Raw genomic sequence first — 21,665 nt, 5'->3', positions numbered from 1 at the left:
TCAATCACTCAGTGTCACCTGAAGGAATGAGCGAAGCCGGGAACAATCCCGCACAAGGGCGGGAGGGGGAATACTCCCGCCCAAATAAGCCAGTCCGTATGATACGGGAAGATCTTCTGTACTGTACCTGACGAGGTATGGGAAAAAGATCTGACTAAAGATACGACAGCTTATGGACAACAGTATGGCGAGCAGCATGCTCCTACACTGTATGTCACTATTAGCCGCTGCCTACTCACCAACTCTTGTCATACCACGTGCGTAGCCGGCAGTTGGTGGAAAAGGAATAGTATACAGCAGGTCTGGTCGCTATCAGCCGCTACCTACCCACCAACTACCAGCAGGGCACGTGCGTAGGCTACTGTTGGTGGAACAGGAACACTGTTGCAACCGGCCATACCTCCTTGGAAACCTACCTTCGGCTATAAATACCACAAATGGTATGACCATCTCATCTTATCATATCTTATCACATTATCATCATATTATACCTGATATCTGCTCTAGCAATCTCTTAATATACTTTTATATTTAAAGAGAACCCCCCCTTTTATATACTTTTATATACTTTTATAGTCTGATTCTCACGCCGGAGGGTGGTCACAAGGAGGAACCCCCCCTTCTCAGTGACGAGCTCACGGTGTCTGTTTTGCAGGTTATCAGAAGAACCATCTTCCAAGGGTCTAACCCCTCGTGGGAAACATCTATCTAACCCCCAGGTTACTGGTAATCTGCCCGGGGTCCGGTTAGTGTTTCTTCAATCACGTACAATGTTCTTGGTTGACAACTGACATGTTGCCAGAAATATGACAAGACTATTTGTACTCATGGACTTTGGAAACTACATTAAAAACTCAAATCAAATCATATCAAACACAATGAACATGTACTTGTTTGTGACATGGTTGCCAGTAAAAGTTGTTTCTCCTAGTACTTTGTATTTATATGTTTGCAGTCAGAACAGAACCAGTGACTGTGATGTTGGATATATTGCGGTTAGTTTAGTGGATAATATTTTGAAATTACATGAATAACCTTCATCTTTTACATGGTTCTAGTAAAAAGGTACCATGCATATTTGGAGGAACAATGTGTGTCGGACTCGGGACTGTAAAAGAAAAGCTTTACCTTGGGTCTAGACTTCATGAACTTTATCTCCAAACTTCCAGAATGTTTTTTGTTTGGCTCTATACTAATTGCTGAAACTACATTGGTAATTGAACACCCGACCATGGTCTTTGGTTCATGATTTTTTTAGTTGGAAACCTACGACATACCAACTCAAACTACATTAAAAGCATAGTTATCAAATGTGCTAAGAACATTAAAGGAGCATAGTTCTCGCCTGGGGCCTAGGCGCAAAACTAGAAGCAAAGGTATCTCGGGATACTTAACTTTTTTTTTTGGCAAAACGTGAAACTACTGCAACTTTTTTTGTTCTCTAATTTATTTGTTTGGATCCCTAAGTAAATGTTATAATACCCCAGGCCCAGGATCTTTTTTTTTTGGAAACTCCTAAATATTTCTCTAGTCCTTCACTGCCCAAAGTGCATAAAAACGAGGGACTGAAAAAAACGATTAAAAATATATTATGTATGGGAAAAATTCATACTATTATTCAAATAAATAAACAAAAGCTATTATATAACACACTTTTGCAATTATCTTCTATAATCGCACGGCCTTGATGCCACTCCTAACTTCAGGCTACGGTGTTTGTTGGAGTCGGTTTAATTCTTCAAGGACAATTCTTAATTTTTCAACTTTAGGATTAGTATAATCGCGATTGAAGATCAATCATTTTTTTTCCTTCTCTCCTAGACAAATTAAATAGCCGAAGCAATGCCTATATTTTAGAGTAGCATCAGAGACTCCATAGAGTGTGTGAGTTTGTCAATTAAAAAAAAGGCAACAAGAACCCCACTTTATCTACGTTTTTAAAAATATATTAACCGTCTTGAACAACTACTAGTATCTATAGTTGAACAGAAAATGTCTTTTATATATATACACTAGAGGTGTACACATAATACAGTTAACCGATTCGAGGAATTGAACTGGTTTGGAAATGGTTAAGCAGGAACCAGCTTGGAAACAATAAAAACCATATATTCAGGGCCGATTTATAATTCTCACCATTGAAACTGATTAGACTAAACTGTATCGGCATTATGTTTTCCACTTGAACAAAATTGGTTAAAGGGCCTTTTTTGTTCCATCTTCCGTTTTTCAAATGTAGCTCGTCTCCTAATATTAAAATGGGCCTTTTACTTTATTTATTTACAACTTTGTTGGTAAATGGGTATACTAGTGTTGATTCTTGCCTAACTAAGTTTTTAACTTTTTATGGTTCCTCACATCCATTTAAAGAGTGGGCAAATCTATGTGCTAATAAAATTAGGTAAAAATCACATAAATACACACTTATGTCGAAAAAGAGTAAATTACATGGACTTGATAAGCAACAAATTAACATTTCCTCATAATTAATGAGAAATTGTTTGTTTGGCTTAACCGTCCCCCCCCCCCCCCCCTTCCCTGCCTGAACACAAGCACTAATTATTAATACCAAAACATTAACTAATCAACTTAACATAGAGTTGAACTATATCATATGTTATATATTGAATGATATTAGTTCTCATTTATCATCTACCTAATGTTAGATGTTTTATGCATATGAGGACAGAGGTCGTAACGGGAACACAATTTTCAGATATATGATTGGTGATTTTTAAACTCATCTTATGGCACCATAAATACATTATATTATATCATTATTCTCATAAAAAAAAATACCCAAATAGTAATTAAAAACAGTAAATTAAGCTAAATTAAGACAAAGAATTAGTATGACTGGTGATCAAACCTCATGCAACTTTAGTGTGATATCAAATCTTTTGATATTGAATTAGGAAACAAAATTGATGAAAATACAAATAATGATAATGGGCTTCAAATTATTTATATATGAGTGGGCTGAACATGTGTATTTAACTTAATTGGGCTGATACAAATGAATTATAATTGCACTTGAAAGTTGAAAGTGAATTAACTATCAAGATCACAACAAAAAGAGAAAAAAAAATGCAAGTTCAATTTATTTAATAGTAAAAAAATAATCTTGTAGTGAGAGTATTAGATTACTTAATTTTATTTTTATCTAAGTAAAATTTTGTGATCACAACCTATTGAAGGTTTTCTGTTGTAAACTTGTGCTACACATGAGTTAAGCAATGTTTTAAAGCCGGTTCGTACTGGCTGGTTGAACCGGAATACCAAATTTTACACAACAGATAGGTATTTTAAGATCGGTATTTTTGGACGGTTTACTAGAACATCGACCGGTAGTTTTCTTTTTCCTTCTAAAAGCCTAAGAAATTTTTGCTATTTTGTGGCCCATATTTTTTTAAAAATTAGTTTAACCTAGTGATTAAAACTTAACACTCTGATGGCATAAACATATTGCAACGTTAATTTAAAAAAAAAACTTTGTACGAAGATCGAGTGCTTTTGTATTATTATTTTTAATTGCAGATTAACTTTTGGATTACTTCTTATTATAAAGACATGTACTTTTAGGTTATTTTCGAGTTGAAGTTGTATTTCTATGAAATTACAAGGTAAATAATTCTACCCGTTACAACCGGTTGTACCATTTTAAGTGAATTCATGTTTAGTTTATTTATTTATTATTATTTTTTAATGTATTAATTAGTGTGTTGAAAGACATGTTATTTATGATCTCATTTTAGCATTTGGTATTTATTGGTCAAATGTCGTTAAACATCATGATGTTAATTATGTTTTTTAGCATTGTGTTTATAATTGTTTTGATAACATAGTCGCATATGTCATGCAGCGATCTTCTATCGTTAAATGACAATATGCCAAATTTCTTAGGCAGATAATTGTCTTATCATTCCATACATTGAACAAAGTTACACGTAGTTTGTTAGCAAAGTGAATAAGTTGGTATTTTGGTTTTATTCTTTCATCAAGCTTAATTTAATAAAGTTGAAAGTATTCCATCTAATTACTTTTGTATATACTTTTCTTGAAGAAAAAAGATTTAAATCTTTTCTAAAGTTGGTTGGTTGCTGAAAAAGAGGATTTTAATTATCTTAAGTGTTTTATAATGTAAAAAGACTAAAAGCAAAATATCAATTTGAAGGTTTACCTACCATATTTGGCCTTTGTAGTGATCTCTTTGGTTTTACTTTTACCGACTATACGAGTTTTAGTTGTAGGCCCATGTAGTTATCATTAAGTCGTTGACTCGTTGGTTTAAAGAATGTTAGTAATAATAATTTGATATATCAAATAATAAATGTTAAATGGTTATATTTGATATTAATAATTTAATATAAAAATATATAATTGAAATTAAAAAATATTATACATGTAAAAAGTGTTTAATAAAACAAAAATTGTTAGAAGCCGGACGCGGGATGCCAAATGAATTTTAAGTCTCTCATCATACCTTATATCTTAATAAACACAAAAATAATTAGTCTATGTTCTTCCTCACATAAACTATATACTACTAGTCTTTTCTCTGTTTCACGTCAGCATTTCCTCTTTCCATGTTGGCGTCCGTGGATCTATACTCTTTACAAATGCTCTAATAGCAATAGATAAAATCTTATCTAGATGAGCCGAGCAACTAAGTAAGTAGGGTTTGTGTAAATGAGCCGAAACGATCCACAAGTTTGTCGGTGACACCGCCTCGTAACTCACGTTAAAGACGTAACTTCAATTAGTATGTTACGTAACATAAACATGTGGTTTATTCAAAAAGTTAAATGGAATTTGTGTTCCACACATATAAATCTCACTTCCAAAAACAATAATAATGTAAAGGCCGAAAGTGACAGAGAATGATGATAATAATAATAAATAATTAAAGTGAAGTGAGTCCAAACACCCACCAAGTGTTGGTAGGCCCCACATGTTTCTTGTTTTGATGGGCTTTTTCCTCAGCCTGCACATACTCCATGTTTATACTCATTTCATCCACCTTATTTAAATTATTATTATTATTATTGTTATTATTATTATTATTATCCCTGAAACATGAGTTTTAGCTAAATATATTCCTAATGTTTTTAGGGTTTATGAGATTCATTCCTTTACATATTAGCTTCTAATGCAAAGATTGAACATAACCCAAATGGGGTTTCATCATTTATTCTTCTATGTTATTATTATTATTCTTTACAGTTTCATGGAGTTTACCAAAGCCCAGATTCCAGGTTCACTCTTAACTCTCTATTGATTATGCTTATTCATGTTATCATCTATATGAGACATTTATGTTATTTTTTAATAAGTTTGTTTACCAGATGAATGTTCAATGGGTTCCTATGTGTTTCTTGGTTTGTTATTAAAAAGATATAATTTTTCATGTTTTTAAGGGTTTTAATTTTTAAAGTTTATATTCCTTTTTATGATGAATACTTTTCAGAACCTTTTCTTTATGGTAGATTTATTTGTTGCTGTCAACATTTCACCTATGAATATTCATTCACTATCTGATGCAAACTACTAAAGTTTTGTCTTGATCATACCATATGAATCTTGAATATCTTTATTTACATACCCTAAATTAATTCATTGAGATCATACCAAAATGTAAAATAAAAATATAAACTGTAAAAATATAAAAATGTAAAAAAAAAAGCTGTTGTACATGGATGATGAGCTTCAACAAACTAAAAGTCAAAATAGTAGTGTATAGCATATATTCAACCTCACTAAAGGTTAGGTGAAGTTCCTTTGAATCATTTAACATTTTCATTTAGTGGGTCATTTCCATTTTCTTGATCAAGCCCAAGACTTTATCTTGAATGGTTAATAGCATAGGTTCCATTCACCACTTGTTTGCGCGAATCCGATTTTTTTAGTTGTGTTTAAAGAGTTAAAGTAAGATGGGGCCCACAATGCACATATTTTTGTTAATCTTAGTAGTTAGTAAACTGGACTGTTTTATGCAGGTTTTATAAGTTTAGATTGTGGTGGCGAAAAGAATCACACAGACAGACTCGGGCTTGAATGGACTCCAGATGATCAAATGATATATGGGACAACAAGTAAAATATCCATTGAAAACGAGACGCGAGAACAATATCAAACACTTAGATATTTCCCTGCAGATGACCGCAAATATTGTTACTCACTTAATGTGAAAGCTAGGACCCGATACCTCATACGGGCCACATTCTTATATGGCAATTTTGATAACAACAATGTATACCCGAAATTCGATATTTCCATGGGCCCCACTCATTGGGCAACTATTGTCATTTCAGATGCTAACACTATTGAGTCTCAAGAACTCATTTTTTTAGCTTCTGATCCAACGGTCAGCGTGTGTTTATCAAATTCAACAACCGGGCTCCCGTTCATTTCCACACTCGAGCTTAGACAATTTAACGGTTCGGTTTATCTTACACCGTTTGAGGACCAGTTCTTTCTTAGTGTTTCGGCCCGTATCAATTTTGGGGCTGATAATGAAGATCCAGTCAGGTATATTAAGAATCAAGTTTTGTAATTTTTTGACTCAGTTTGACCTTTGAAAGTCAACCAAATAATATTTTGACTTTATACTTGATATGGGCTTATAAAGATTGTTTCTTTTTTCATTTCAGATACCCAGATGATCCGTTTGATAGATTATGGCAATCTGATTTGGTGAAAAAAGCAAATTATCTTGTTGATGTGGCAGCCGGGACTGAAAAAGTTTCAACTAGTTCACCGATTGATATTGGGAAAGACGAATTGCCACCTCAGAAAGTTATGCAGACAGCTGTTGTCGGCCGAAACGGAACGTTAACTTATCGTTTGAATTTGGATGGGTTCCCGGGCTTCGGTTGGGCCTACACTTATTTTGCAGAAATTGAAAATTTAAGCCCGACACAAGACCGAAAATTTCGGCTTTTACTTCCTGGAGCACCGGATATTAGTAAAGCTATTGTAAACATACAAGAAAATGCGCAGGGAAGTTACCGCGTGTATGAGCCTGGATTTTATAACATATCATTTCCTTTTGTTTTATCTTTTAGATTCGCACAAACAGATGATTCTACTGAGGGTCCTCTTGTTAATGCAATTGAGATCAGTAAATATGTTAAAATAAGTGACGGGTCTTTTGATGGTAAGTGTGAACTGGTTTACCCTTACGTGTTTTGGGTGTAATTATGAAAAAGTAATGATCTTGGGGGTGTTTTTGTCTTTTTGGTTTAGGGGCTGTGGCTGCTAGCTTAGTATCCGGTTACAAGTCGTTAGACTGGGCTCAAGAAGGTGGCGATCCGTGCTTGCCAGCTCCTTGGTCCTGGTTGCAGTGTAATTCAGACCCGCAGCCCAAAATTATCTCAGTGTAAAATGTCTAAAATACCCTTTTCCCGTTTAATTGTTTTAGCAAAAGCATTTTAATGAAACCTAACATTTTATGCAGCAAATTGTCAAATAAGAACATAAGTGGAAACATTCCTTCTGAGTTGGCCAAGTTGAGCAGCTTAGAAGAGCTGTAAGTTTAACTATGCATTTTATTATTATTGTATGATTGTTCATTTTTATATTTTGCGTCATAACAAAATAGGATGATATATCACTTGAATTCTTGTAGGTGGATCGATGGGAATGCGTTTACTGGTTCAATCCCGGATTTTAGTGGATGCCCAAACTTAAAGATCATGTAAAGCAGATAACTTTACCTTTGCTTTCCTAAAATCTGTGATTTATATCGGCTAATTATAATCTTTTCTTATGCAGACATCTTGAAAACAATCAGTTGACCGGTGGTCTACCCTCCTCGTTAGCAGACTTACCTAATTTACACAAGTTGTAAGTACTCAATACCTTTATATAGAAAACTAAAGTCAGCATTTGACTTTATAAAGTCAAACATAACCCAAGTTTTCTTATGTCTAAAAAATCGAGTCAACAATTGACTTTAGAAAGTCAAACTCAATACACAGGTCTCTTGACAAACCTAATTTATGCAGGTATGTGCAGAATAACTTGTTATCCGGATCCGTGCCATCAGGTCTTCTGAACAAGAACATGGTCTTAAAGTCGGTATTATTTTTCATTTCTTGAAATATTTAGTGAATTAACTAATATTACTCATTTGTTATTAAACACAAATGCACAAGCTCAAATTCTTGTTAATTTTGGTTTTACCAGCTACACGGGAAACAATAATCTTCATAAGAAAACTGGTGGCGGGAGGCTCAAAAAATACATTATCTTTGGATTAGCAGTTGGAGTTGTTGCTTTATTAATAGGATCTATAACCTCGTGCCTGATCATACGCCAAAGAAAAAAATATCCCAAGAAAGGTATATTTTTAATTTTTTATTAATCATTTTGCTATTTGATATACATTTTTTAATATTCTTGATTTTATTTTGATAGAGCCTGAACGCAACTTCCATATTTCTTCTATGAGTAATGCAACTTCAGAAGGTGCCCAATGTTTTACACTATCTGAACTTAGAACCGCAACCGATAATTTCCAGAAAAAAGTTGGTTCTGGAGGCTTTGGTACTGTATATTATGGTAAATTAACTGACGGAAAGGAAATCGCCGTCAAAATATTAGGAAATACCAACATCCAACAGGGAAAAAAGGAATTTGCAAATGAGGTAAATTAAATTTTCTTCTTAACAAATTTTGTTCATATTTTCAGAATACGAATGCTTATATAAATGGTTTAATGCAGGTGAGTCTTCTGTCAAGAATACATCATCGAAACTTGGTAAAATTTTATGGATTTTGTCAAGAAGAAGGAAAGGATATTCTTGTTTACGAGTTCATGCACAATGGAACTCTCAAAGAACATCTTTATGGTAACCTTTTGATATTATTATTTTTATAAATTTGAATTATTATTTATATCTTTTAATTAACAAAGGTTGTATTCAAAATAGGACCTTTAGCAAAAGAACATAGACTCAAATGGATCAAACGGCTCGAGATCGCTGAAGAGTCCGCCAAAGGTTTGTGTAACCATTTTCTTGCAAAAATAGACTTTAAAATATTAAATATTGTTACGGGATTGTGATTTGTTTTAGGAATCGAGTACCTTCATACCGGTTGTGTCCCTTCTATTATTCACCGAGACTTGAAAACAAGCAACATTCTTCTTGATAACAACATGAAAGCCAAAGTTTCGGATTTTGGTCTCTCAAAACTTGCGGTTGATGGGACTTCACACGTATCGAGCATTGTTCGAGGCACTGTCGGCTATCTTGATCCCGAGTAAGTCATTATTGCCATCTTTTTCTCATATTAACAATTAATGTCAAGCTAATTCTATCATGCTTCGTGATTTGCAGATACTATATATCAAATCATTTGACAGAAAAAAGTGATATCTATAGTTTTGGAGTCATTCTTCTTGAACTGATATCTGGTAAAGAAGCAATTTCAAATGAGAGCTTTGGTATAAATTGTCGCAACATTGTTCAATGGGTAAGTCTGGTTAAGCCGGGAAGGGTCGGGCCACATGCGTTTTTGTCAAGCCGTCGAAGTTTAAGTGTTTTTTCTTTTGCAGGCGAAATTGCATATAGAGAGTGGGGACATTCAAGGTATCATTGATCCGGCTTTAGGGGACGAGTATGATATTCAGTCAATGTGGAAGGTAGCAGAGAAAGCTTTAATGTGTGTGCAGCCTCACTCAAACACGAGGCCGTCGATGTCTGAAGTTATAAAAGAAATACAAGATGCAATCTTGATTGAAAGGGGTGGAGGTTGTTCTGAAGAAATATCACGAAACTCATTTAATTCTTCGTTAAACATGGGTGTGGGAGTTGGTGTCGATCCTTATGTGTCGTTTCATGAGTCTATCGCGCTCCCCTCGGCTCGCTAGTATATAGATGATTGTTTTGTATGTATTAAGGTTCTTGTTAGAATATGGTTTTTCTTTTTTCCGGTTATAAACTGGTCGGTCCGGTTTACTTATATTCAATTTCGGTTTTGGACGGGATTGGACCAAAAAACAAAAACAATCCCATGTAATTTTACTTATGTTATTTGAGTTGGGACATTTCTTATATTCAGAGTAGCATTAATTTGAACATAAAAACGAGTTCTACAAATCAGATATTCATCTACTTTGTGTCATTTTAGTGAATGTACCTCCCTCCTGATAACATGTCATGTTTAAAACATATTTAAAACGTTTTCTCTACTATATTTTTCTTTAATTTTACTATGTGGCTCTATATTCATAATTATTGAATGTGGATAAGTTAAATTGGTAGTATCCAAATAGTTATTATAGATGTGTTGGTTGATGAATATGTACAACTTATCCGTTGGATTTTATGTGTACAAAAGTAAACTATACCTATATCATTTTTTTTGGCGCTATTATTAACCGTTTGGATTTATTTAAGTGACCAGGATAGTTCCATTTGGATATTTAGGCATCAATATTTTTGGTATGCCACCAAACTACACTATCATCATTTCAGCCAAAAAAAAACTTTCTAACTATACATAATAAGTAACTTTAGCAGCCCATTTGTGAACAAATTTAACTGTGTTTGTAACTTTGTAATCTTTAACTGTTTGGATTTATTTAATCACTTAAACTTATTAAAAAAAATGTTAGCAGTGCATGCTTATACTTATTTGACGGAGACACCCAAAAATGTCATTAAAATGGGAGGTTTTGAATTCAAATCTCATGTGATAAAATCGAAGTTTTAGATTGGGACAAGACATTTATCACATATGGTGGATTTCCTCGTGAGGATGGTCTTCGGTTCAGGGGTAACTGATGTATGAGTTTTTCTTTCGAGACGTGTTAGCCTAGTACCCAAAATTCCGTACTCGATGAATGAAGACAATCAGGCGAGGAATTTACCCGTTACCGATCTAAATTGTGAATTAAAAAACTTATATTGATTTGATTTAGATGCCAAAATACTGTATTTAGCTTATATCATCCACAAATAATACATGAAAAACAAGAGGACAATAAGTAACCAACGTGGCACATCCTGCACAATATGTTGTACTTTCCTTTCTCCACTCAAATACTCCCCCATCTTCTCCGTACCTTATCCCCTCACCCAAATTATTAAATTAATCTCCCGCCGTAATGACCGTTATACCCCCACCATCACCACCACCACCACCGTCCACCACCACAACCTTCTCCCAACCTCACCACCACCGCCACCCCCACTGGGCCCACCCCCACCCCACCATAAACCCATCTCGTATCAAATCCACCACCAACTCCACCCCCATCACCACCACTTCCACCAGCACAAACCACCGTCAAAATCCCGATAATACCCTTCTTAACCTCCTCCGGCAAAGAAAAACCGAAGACGCCTGGCTTGCTTACACCCAATCACCTCACTTACCAAACCCCACTTGCTTAAGCAGATTAATCTGCCAATTATCCTACCAAAACACACCCACTGCTTTAACACGAGCCCAATCCATCATCCACCGCCTCCGCCATGAACGCCAGCTCCACCGCCTTGACTCCAACTCCCTTGGCCTCCTCGCCGTCGCCGCCGCCAAGTCCGGTGACACCCTTTACGCCAACTCCATCCTCAAGTCCATGTTAAGGTCCGGTTATTTACCCCATGTCAAGGCGTGGAGTGCCGTCGTTAGCCGCCTCGCTAATTCGGGCGATGACGGCCCGAAAGAGGCGGTTAAGTTGTTTAGCCAGGTCACCCGGACAATCAAACGGTTTTCAGACCCGACCCTCGTGGCAAATTCGCGGCCGGATACGGCCGCTTATAATGCGGTTTTGAACGCCTGCGCGAATTTGGGGTGGACCGGCAAGTTTGGGAAATTGTTTGATGAGATGTTTGAGAGCGGGTGTGAGCCGGATGTGTTGAGTTATAATGTTATAATTAAGCTTTGTGCGAGGATTGAGAGGAAGGACTTGCTTGTGTTTGTGGTGGAGCGGATTCTTGAACGGGAGATACCGTTGTGTATGACGACGTTGCAGTCGTTGGTGGCGAGTTATATCGGGTTTGGTGATTTGGAAACTGCGGAGACGATTGTGCAGGCGATGAGGGAAGGAAGGCGGGATCTTTGTAAGATTTTAAGGGAAGTGAATTCGCGGGAATCGTTGAGTGAAAACGAAAGTGAAGTGTTTGCGAAATTACTTCCGAATATTAATTACCCGAGTGATTACGAACCGCCATTGTTGCAGAAAGTGTTCCAACCGAATACTAGAATGTACACGACGTTAATGAAGGGGTACATGAAAGCGGGTCGGATTAAAGACACCGTGAGGATGCTTGAAGCAATGAGAAACCAAGAAGATAGCTCTAGTCATCCGGACCATGTTTCGTACACGACGGTCGTTTCTGCACTGGTCAATGTCGGGTCAATGGAAAAGGCCCGACAAGTTTTAAACGAAATGACAGTATCCGGAATTCAAGCAAATCGGATAACTTACAATATCTTGTTAAAAGGTTATTGTCAACAACTTAAGTTGGATAACGCGAGGGAGACGATTAAGGAAATGATCAATGCGGGAATTGAACCTGATGCGGTATCGTACAACACGTTAATCGACGGGTGCATATTAATCGATGATTGCGCGGGAGCGCTTCAGTTTTTCAATGAAATGAGAGCTAGAGGCATTGCTCCCACAAAGATAAGCTACACTACCCTCATGAAAGCCTTTTCAGTGTTGGGCCAACCGAAGCTAGCCCATGATGTTTTTAACGAAATGGAAAAAGACCCGCGAGTGAAAGTGGATTTAGTCGCTTGGAACATGTTAATCGAAGCTTATAGCCGAGCGGGTATGCTTGATCCCGTAAAGGATCTAATTGAAAAAATGAAAAAGAAAGGGATGTATCCGGATGTAGCTACATATGGTAGTCTTGCTAGTTGTATAGCATTAGCAAGAAAGCCGGGTGAAGCGTTATTGCTTTGGAACGAGATTAAAGAACGGTGTGGTTTAATAATAGGCGACGAGATTAAGATTTCTAAACCCGATTCAAAGGTTCCCGTCTTGAAGCCGGATGAAGGGTTGTTGGATACTTTAGCGGATATATGTGTGAGGGCTGCATTCTTTAAGAAAGCTTTGGAAATAGTGGCTTTTATGGAGGAATTAGGGATAGCACCAAATAAGACCAAGTATACTAGAATCTATGTAGAGATGCATTCAAGAATGTTTACAAGTAAACATGCTTCAAGAGCAAGGCAAGATAGAAGAGTTGAGAGGAAAAGAGCTGCGGAAGCCTTTAAGTTTTGGCTCGGTTTGCCGAATTCTTATTATGGAAGCGAGTGGAGGCTTGAAGGTGAAGGAGTTGAAGATGATGAATACGCGATTTAATATATGAATCGGTATTTGTATATCGACTTTGGGGTATTTGTTGTATGATTATATACAAAATCGGTTTATAGTATATATAGAGAAGTGTATTAATTAGTCATAGAATTGTTACAATTGTATGATGAAACATTGAAACGTATAAAGGTTGTGTTGAATAAAAAACAAGTACTATGGATGAACCAAAGTTTTCCATACTTCAAATTTAATTGTTTAGCATGCTCAACACTTTCCAAGCTTTACCATGCAGATCTATGATCAATATGTGCATCAACCATGAATCTTGTATAGTTGCACATATCCTTCTTACTCTTCATCCATGGGAAGTTTTCTATTATCTTGCTTTGTTCATTTGTTCAAGTGTAACACAATCGATCGACTACCAAGTATCCCTTGACCGTTCTATTTATACAGCTAGTTGCATTTCTTCATCAACTGATCTTTCCTTACCAGTCAATAGGGCTGTAAACGAGCCGTGTCGAGTCGAGCCAGAGTGTGCCCGAGCTCGAGCTAGAACTTAATCAAGCTGGCTCGAGCTCGACTCGTTTTCTTTATCGAGCTGAAAAATCGAGCTCAAGCTCGTCGAGCCGGGCTCCTTCAATTTTTTATTTATTATTTATTTAATTTTATATTTTACAATTACAATTTTAACATACATATTATAAAAAATTTATAAACTAGAGAATTTATAACTTTATATGTTTTAAATTATTTATTCTTTTATAAGGTTTTAGGTAGTAGCATAATATATATATATATATATAAGTTTTATTTATTTATTTCGTGGTATGATATTATTATATATGGATATTAAAATTTAGGGTTTAATCTAAACGAGCCGAGCTAAGGCCGAGCCCCGAGCCGATCTCTCGAGCTCGGCTCGTTTAGAAATCGAGTTGAGCTCATTTAGAATCGTGCTTTTTCTAGCCGAGCTTTTTTCGAGCTATTTTCGAGTGAGTTTCAAGCGAGCCGCGGGCTTTTTGAACAGCCCTATCGGTCAACGACTAGACCATACACCAACCACTATCAACTTTCTTCATGCTATCCATTATTGTAAGAAAAATGATTTATTGGTTTAATCACGAACCCGACCAAGCACCAGTTCGGTCACATGACATCAGACTGCTAGCGGTTAACCCAGTCAGTCAGTTTTGTGAAACGCTGATTAAACCGAGATATAGATAACTCGAAAATTTTGGTTTTAAATTGTGGAAATAGCTTAAGAAATGTCATACTGCAACATATATATATATAAAGTTTATTTCGTTTAAACAGAATTGAGGTACTAAATTCATTACACACAGAAATACACATATATCATAAAACTAACTACTAGCAATAATAATCTTTGTCACACAACTTAAAAAACCACAAGCAATTCCAACATGATCCAATCTAGTCTATAAGCAGTATCAGCACCACAGACAGATGAGCAAGCAACAAAACCTGCAACAAAATACACATTCTTTATAACCCGACAGGCCTCGGGCGATAACCGTTTCCTTGTGGTGCTACTGCTTGATAAATAATCATCAATAACAAGCGGCAACGTTAACCCAGCAACAACAAAGGCAATAACAGATGTACGGATCAAAAACCCCTGGGTTTCAAAAGGGGTTTCTGTTCTTCCTTGATACTTTAGTCGAAGAATCTGGACCAAGGGATTGTACAACACAAGAATTGATACAAGATAAATTATGTACCATGCTTTTGACCGTCTAACAGCCCTGACATAACACAAATCAAAGAAAGACATAGTTACAGAGAAACTAAATCAAAGTGAAATCCAAGTGTAAAGAGATGATGAACTCACATGGAAGTGGGTTTTTGATTCTTTGCAACCAGCGATTCTCCGTCCATTAGTCATTCGCTTTTGGTTATGGGGATATATATAAAAGCCGGATTTATACGAATCTTTAACATTGGTAACATTGCTTTTTAAATTATTATAATTTTAATCAAATAAAAGCTTCAACTTAACATTTGGGGAAAATTCCAAAAATAAAAATAGTCTAAAAATTTTCAAATACAAAATAGTTCTTGCAAAATAATCTCCGGCGACACATTTGGATTCGTGACGTGAGATTTCGTTAACCAGCCAGATGTTGACACGTGTAAAGGTGACGTGAGATTTACATTGAAATCTGTCTTCCCCGATACTTTTCAATCCAAAATCATATCCACATAAACCATGGTTTTCCTATGAAATTTATCTGGCCCGTGAGTTTTCAAAACTCATGGTTTTCCACGTTTTTGAAATTCATCTCCTCGGACGCATTTCAGATTAAATTCATCTTTATTTGCATAGAAAGAAGAGTTGTCAGAATAGATGAATTTTGTTACAAATCTATGCAATTCGATGGTTTTTTAGATGAAAGTCATCTTTTTATTGCGTAGAATGAATAGATGTCAGATGAGATGAATTTTGTTACAAATATAAGGTATTCGATGGTTTTTAAATGAAACTCATCGTTTTCGGAAGTATTGGTTTGTTCTAACATTTTTCAAACTCCACCACTAACCACCACACCACCACCATAATCTTTCTATGCATTTTACTCTAAAGATTGAATCTTTACATCAAACCCATAATCTTTCCATGCATTTTATGTCCAAATATTGAATCTTTCTTCATACCCATATCAACTACCACCACCATAGTCCACCACCGTCCACCACCACCATTTTCCGCCCAAACCTATTAAAGTCCCATTATCGTTACATAAATTTTTCTTCAAACTCATATCAACCACCCACCACCACCATCCACCACCTTCTTGACACTTGATACTCAACCAAAGATTAAATCTTTCTGCATACCCATACCAACCACCACCACCCACCACCACCATCCACCACATTCTTAACACTTGCCATTTAACCCTCGCAACCACTTTCTTGATGAGCAAAGTTTCAATCTTTCTTCATACCCAATTTATCGGATTTTTAAAACTTTTATGAAAATCATCTGAGGAGATTAAATTCATTTGGAAATTATCACTTTTTTAAAACTTTTTTGAAAATCATCCGAGTAGACTAAATTCACTGGAAAATTATCGTTTTTTTCAAACTTTTATGAAATTCATCGGAGAAGATTAAATTCACTTGAAATGCATCCAAGGAGATGAATTTCAATATAACCCGAATATCATCTTTTTTTGAAAACTCACGGGCCAGACAGATTTCATTGAAAAACCATTGTTTTTGAGAGGATGGTTTTGGATTGAAAATTAACGAGGAAGACAGATTTCAACTAAAAAATGTCGTCACCTTTACACGTGTCAATACTTCACTGGTTATCGAAATCTATCTGCACGAATACAAATGTCATGACGAAGATGATTTTGATGGACTATTTTGGGAATTTAAAAAACTTTTGAACTATTTTGGGAATCTCTCTCTTCACTTGAAATATTTTGAGAAATTTCCCTAACAGTTGGACGGTCCTAACTAAAAGTGTATTTATTTACAACAATCCACGACTAACAGAAATCTAATGTAGTTAGTTGCATGTCGCCACAAAAACATTTTTTGCAGGAAAACTCACATTTTTCGTTGGAAAACTCAACTTGAACATCACCACCTACGACTATCTCACCACCAATTGACTCCGACGACGGTTTTATGGTTCCGGCGACGTCTATAACAAGGGCTTTTACTATAATAATGTTTATAAATGTCCGATATAAGGTTACAAAGAGGTTTCCGTCCAAAATATTGAGTTTTCCGACCAAAAGTGTGAGTTCTCTAGCAAAAGAACGTTAATCTGGCATACAAAAACTAAGTTAGGGTTTTGCTAGTCGCGGATCGTTGTAAACAAAAACATATACAAAAATAATATAAGTATATTAAAACAACATTAAAATCTAGTGGGTGTTTGCCCTTGCTTATTTTCACTAACTTATAACTTATTAACATTTTAAAAAAGAAATAAGGTTTTTAAGATTGCTTTTAATGTGAAAATGAAAAGTTAATAAGTTACACTCTTGAAGAAACGTTATATTCGTTCTCAGTATTAGATTCCAAACACCATATTTGATTCCAATAACTAAAGTAAACTTTCATGACGAAAAATTTGTTCTCAGTATGTTAAAAATGTTGTTGTATGATAATAGTTGATGGTGGGCCTTCTAAAAAGAAATCATTTGTTGTATTTAAATAGGAGGATGGGACCTATAGTCAAGGGATGAACTTACCGTTGTCATATGATCTTAGATACGACATGATAAATACGATATGATAAAACACGATAACATGTTATGCTAATCACGAACATGACACGATAACTAATCGTGTCATTTTTTCAACCACGAACATGAACCTGTTTAGTAACATGTTAACCTGTTAATGGACATGTTTAAACATACAATGAATAATACGTGTGTAATGAAAACAAAATTTTCAAAACAAGCATAAAAGTCTAGTTAATACAAAATCCATAGCATATTTGAAACAAAAAACCACAATCCTTAGCATATATGAAACAAAAAATCACAAATTCATAACATACCTGAAATAAAAAACTATAGAAGCAAATCATAACATCCAGTAAAAATATAATAGCGGGTTCTAACGAGCATAAGTCGTATATAAGTATGACTTTAGGTTTAGAACTTTAGGAGTGTATATTTATATATTATTTTTAAATTAAAAATCTACACAAGTTACTAACAAGTTAACAAGTCTTTAATCTTTTAGGACAAGAAAGTGGCGAAGCTTGGACGAAGATGTCAAAGGCGGCGGACAAAAATACACATTGAAAAAACCGTAAACGGAGGAAGCCGGGATCAATTTTTCAGTTGAAAACAGGTAAATTTACACTACATGATAAGAGATGTTTAAAGGCATTTAATTTGGGATATTTTCCATAAGAGCCCTTTCAATTTCCATTATTCCATAAATGTCATGAGGAATTTTGACATGGGTACCACTTTGGATCTTTACATCAAACCCATAATCTTTCCATGCATTTTATGTCCAAATATTGAATCTTTCTTCATACCCATATCAACTACCACCACCATAGTCCACCACCGTCCACCACCATCATTTTCCGCCCAAACCTATTAAAGTCCCATAATCTTTACATACATTTTTCTTCAAACCCATATCAACCACCCACCACTACCATCCACCACCTTCTTGCACAAGGCCTAGCTTAAACTCTTCATTGTCATAATCCACCAAAAGTAACAAAGATTGACCTTGGGTATCCACTAAAGATCCTAAGCTTCTTACCACTAGACCACAAGTGGTGGATTTATTTATTTATTTTTGAAAAAGGCCCAATATTATAAAATAAGAAAAATGGACAACTTAAAAACCGCAAAAAGCCCGAGCGCACAAACAAAGAAAATGAACATACATCAAGCAAGCCTTTACAAATTGCTTAAATAGAAAAATTAACGAAATTAAACTCGCACCACTTCTCCCACTCCAAGCCCACATGTTTTCTCCTATGCTCAGGGGCGGATTCAGTGTTTTGTCAGAGGGAGCATAAGCACCCACTCAAATTAGTATTTTCTTCTATAAGTTTCTAATATATTAAGTTCAAATACTTCTATAAGTTTCTTGTTGTTTCTAGTGCCCCAAATACAACTTTTTGAGCCCAACAAATGCAAGTTTAATTTTGTTTTCACAAAATATCAATTAAACCCGTATTATTAAATTGTTTGACCACTTCATCAATTAGTTATTAATACAGTGATAAATTCTTGTGTTTAATTAGACCGTTATGAAAATTAGACCAAAATATGAGAGTATTCAAAATATCATTTCTTTTTTTATAATTCTAAGCTATTTAACTTTGAAATTTCTTTTACTGGTAAAGTAACAGCTTTGAGCTATGCCAACTATACAAAGGTTTTCGTCAATTGTACAATATATTTTGTTTATTATGTTTTGATGAAGTTTGTTGCTTGCATTAAGATACGTGGCTAAATTAATGTAATTTCCTTTGACCTAATGAATTTATGTTTGCCCGTTTTGACTTGACCAATTTAACGTCGGCCATTTTTGGCATCCACTGGTTAAAATTCATGAATCCGTCACTGCCTATGCTTGAACCAAAGAAAAAAAGTCGTCTTGATGTGATAAACCAAGTGACGGATTTATTGTGTGTTAGATATTATCTAACACTCGTTTTTATGTCTAATATACGTATTTTTCATGTTGTTCATCACAACTAGTTAAATTGGGTAAATAATTAATAGTTTTCTTATTTTGGGTTTTTTTAATTAAATAAATTATATTATTATTCGAAGAATATCAAAATTGTTTGGGTAAGTTAATTAAAAAAAGAGTGAGTGTGTAAAAACTGAGAAGTGGATGATGTGGATAAGTTAATTAAAATTGTTTGGGTAAGTTAATTAAAAAAAAGTGAGTGTGTAAAAACTGAAAAGTAGATGATGTGGATAAGTTGGTTGTGGCTCAATGGTAGAGTACTCACTTTACAAGTGAGAGGTAGGGGGATTAAACCTCACTATCACCAACTTATATGGGAGATATGAGGGATGACCCTGGCGTGCCGTTTGGTGGGCGTGGGGGTCGGGTTTTATCCGGTGAATCCCTCAACAGGTGGACCGCTAGGGGCTTCGTCCGTCCGAACTAGTGGCCGGCTCGGGCTACCTTTTGCCAATTGGGCCACGTACAGAATACCCGGCGTTACTTAGTTGGCCATTAAAAAAAAAGTAGATGATGTGGACTAGGCCAAAGGCCCATACCATGTAGTTGAAGGTTTTCAAACATGTTTTCATCCTTTACCCTGATCTGAACACGTGGATATGTACTACAGTTATTCCTGAGGCTGTCTTCGTGTAAATAATAATAAAACAATTTAACAAAAACCAGTCACCTCGTTCGCTACGTTATCAGACGTAAAAGTGTAACACTACACTCACCGCCGCTTCTCCCGACCAACACATACATACGGTACACACATATACACCTCCGATCTATCTCTTTATCATAATTCTGATATATATACATTCATCGCACACACTCTTTATTCTTTAAATAATTACTAGTTTCCCATGCGTGTATTTTGCTTCTTGTTGTTTTGTAGATTGCATGATGAATTAATGTTAGGAATTGTGTGTTGATTGTGTAATTAAACAACATTCTGTTGATCAATCGTCACAAAACCCTAATGATCATCGTGTGGATGGTGTTGTTTTAGTTTAGTTTATAAATAAGGGGTTTGTAATGGGGTCTGATCATAAAGTTGCTAATGATTTCAGAAGTCGTATGCGGTTAAATAATGAAGTTGCATTTGGGGCAAATAAGGCCTTGTTGTGGATTTAAGCCAGCATTGTTTTAATAAGGCAAATGATGTTGAATTTGTTAAAAAAGAATCTAGTGGTTTGGATTTCGATCCGGAGAAAACCGTTGAGGTTTTGCTAGATTTGGCTAGAGACCCGTTGGGGGTTAAGCGATTAGATGTTTTGACGGTTGAAGGTCATTTATCGGCTTTTAATAAGTGGAAAGGGTATCATCAGCTTCGAGGAAGTCAGGTTTTAGGTGATGATGAAGGGAAACTGAAGGCTCGTCGTGGCAGGCCACGTAAGAAAGTGAGACGCGTGTCGGATTTGATGTCGGATGGTAACAGAAGCGTGTCGGATGTGGAGTATAAGCCGAAAAAAGGAGGCAGGAAAAGGAAAGCGATTGAATCTAAGTCGGGCGATGGAAGTCAAACTCAAACTGCGGGTGAATTTATATCACAGATATACCAGGCCGCCATAAACCCGACCGAAGGTTATTCTAATCTTGACTCACTGGTTAAATTCACATCAGATTTTAATAATTATCGATTAGGAAAAGATAAGAATGATAAGGAAGTTGGTTTAATTTCTAACCAACCAGAAACTATTGAAACCGATATGATGACTGTAACCGAATCTGAATCTAGCACGAAACCAAATAAAGAGAACTCTGTAACTTCATTGACTTTTAGGTTTAAAAGTTTGGCTTCTGTGCCATCCGTGAAGAAGCTGCATGAGATATATGGGTGTTTTGGAGCTCTACGAGAATCAGAGTCTCGAGTGTTCAGGAAGATAAAGTGTGTGAAGTTGGTGTTTGAGAGAAAATGTGATGCAGAGGCTGCATTTAGTAGCTGTGGGAAATTTAGCATTTTTGGGCCGGCTCTTGTTTGTTACCAGCTTAACTTCTGTCCAACGCTCAGGAAAAAAAACGCAGCTGGCAAAAAGAAGAAGGTGATTTCGGCGAAGAAGAAACTGCTGTTTTAATAGGTAGTGAAGTTGGTAAACATATATGACTTTTGACTATTGATAGTTTGATGCCGATTAACTTATGTTTTACCGGCTTATAAAGATTTTTTATGCGCATT

General features: G+C 35.6%; 1 protein-coding gene and 1 pseudogene across 1 annotated transcript; both read left to right on the top strand.

The window, feature by feature from the left end:
• The first annotated feature begins 4,876 nt into the window (after window positions 1-4,876).
• LOC143582766 (putative LRR receptor-like serine/threonine-protein kinase At1g67720) lies at window positions 4,877-10,162 on the top strand. Its single transcript, XM_077065253.1, has 15 exons — window positions 4,877-5,255; window positions 5,997-6,528; window positions 6,651-7,156; window positions 7,246-7,378; window positions 7,457-7,528; window positions 7,628-7,696; window positions 7,774-7,845; window positions 8,007-8,075; window positions 8,188-8,342; window positions 8,419-8,648; window positions 8,726-8,852; window positions 8,934-9,002; window positions 9,078-9,264; window positions 9,342-9,477; window positions 9,560-10,162. Exons 1-15 carry the CDS (start codon window positions 5,150-5,152, stop codon window positions 9,872-9,874), a joined length of 2,778 nt encoding a protein of 925 aa, XP_076921368.1. The 5' UTR covers window positions 4,877-5,149; the 3' UTR covers window positions 9,875-10,162.
• An 828-nt stretch (window positions 10,163-10,990) lies between these two features.
• LOC143582765 (pentatricopeptide repeat-containing protein At3g09650, chloroplastic pseudogene) lies at window positions 10,991-13,411 on the top strand (annotated as a pseudogene).
• The last annotated feature ends 8,254 nt before the right edge of the window (window positions 13,412-21,665 follow it).

This window comes from Bidens hawaiensis, unplaced genomic scaffold (assembly GCF_021521415.1).
Source record: "Bidens hawaiensis isolate Kalapana, Puna unplaced genomic scaffold, B.hawaiensis_p1.1 tig00031945_1, whole genome shotgun sequence".
NCBI lineage: Eukaryota > Viridiplantae > Streptophyta > Magnoliopsida > Asterales > Asteraceae > Bidens > Bidens hawaiensis.
The sequence above is the reverse complement of the archived record's forward strand: the minus strand, read 5'-3'. Positions and strand labels throughout refer to the sequence as shown.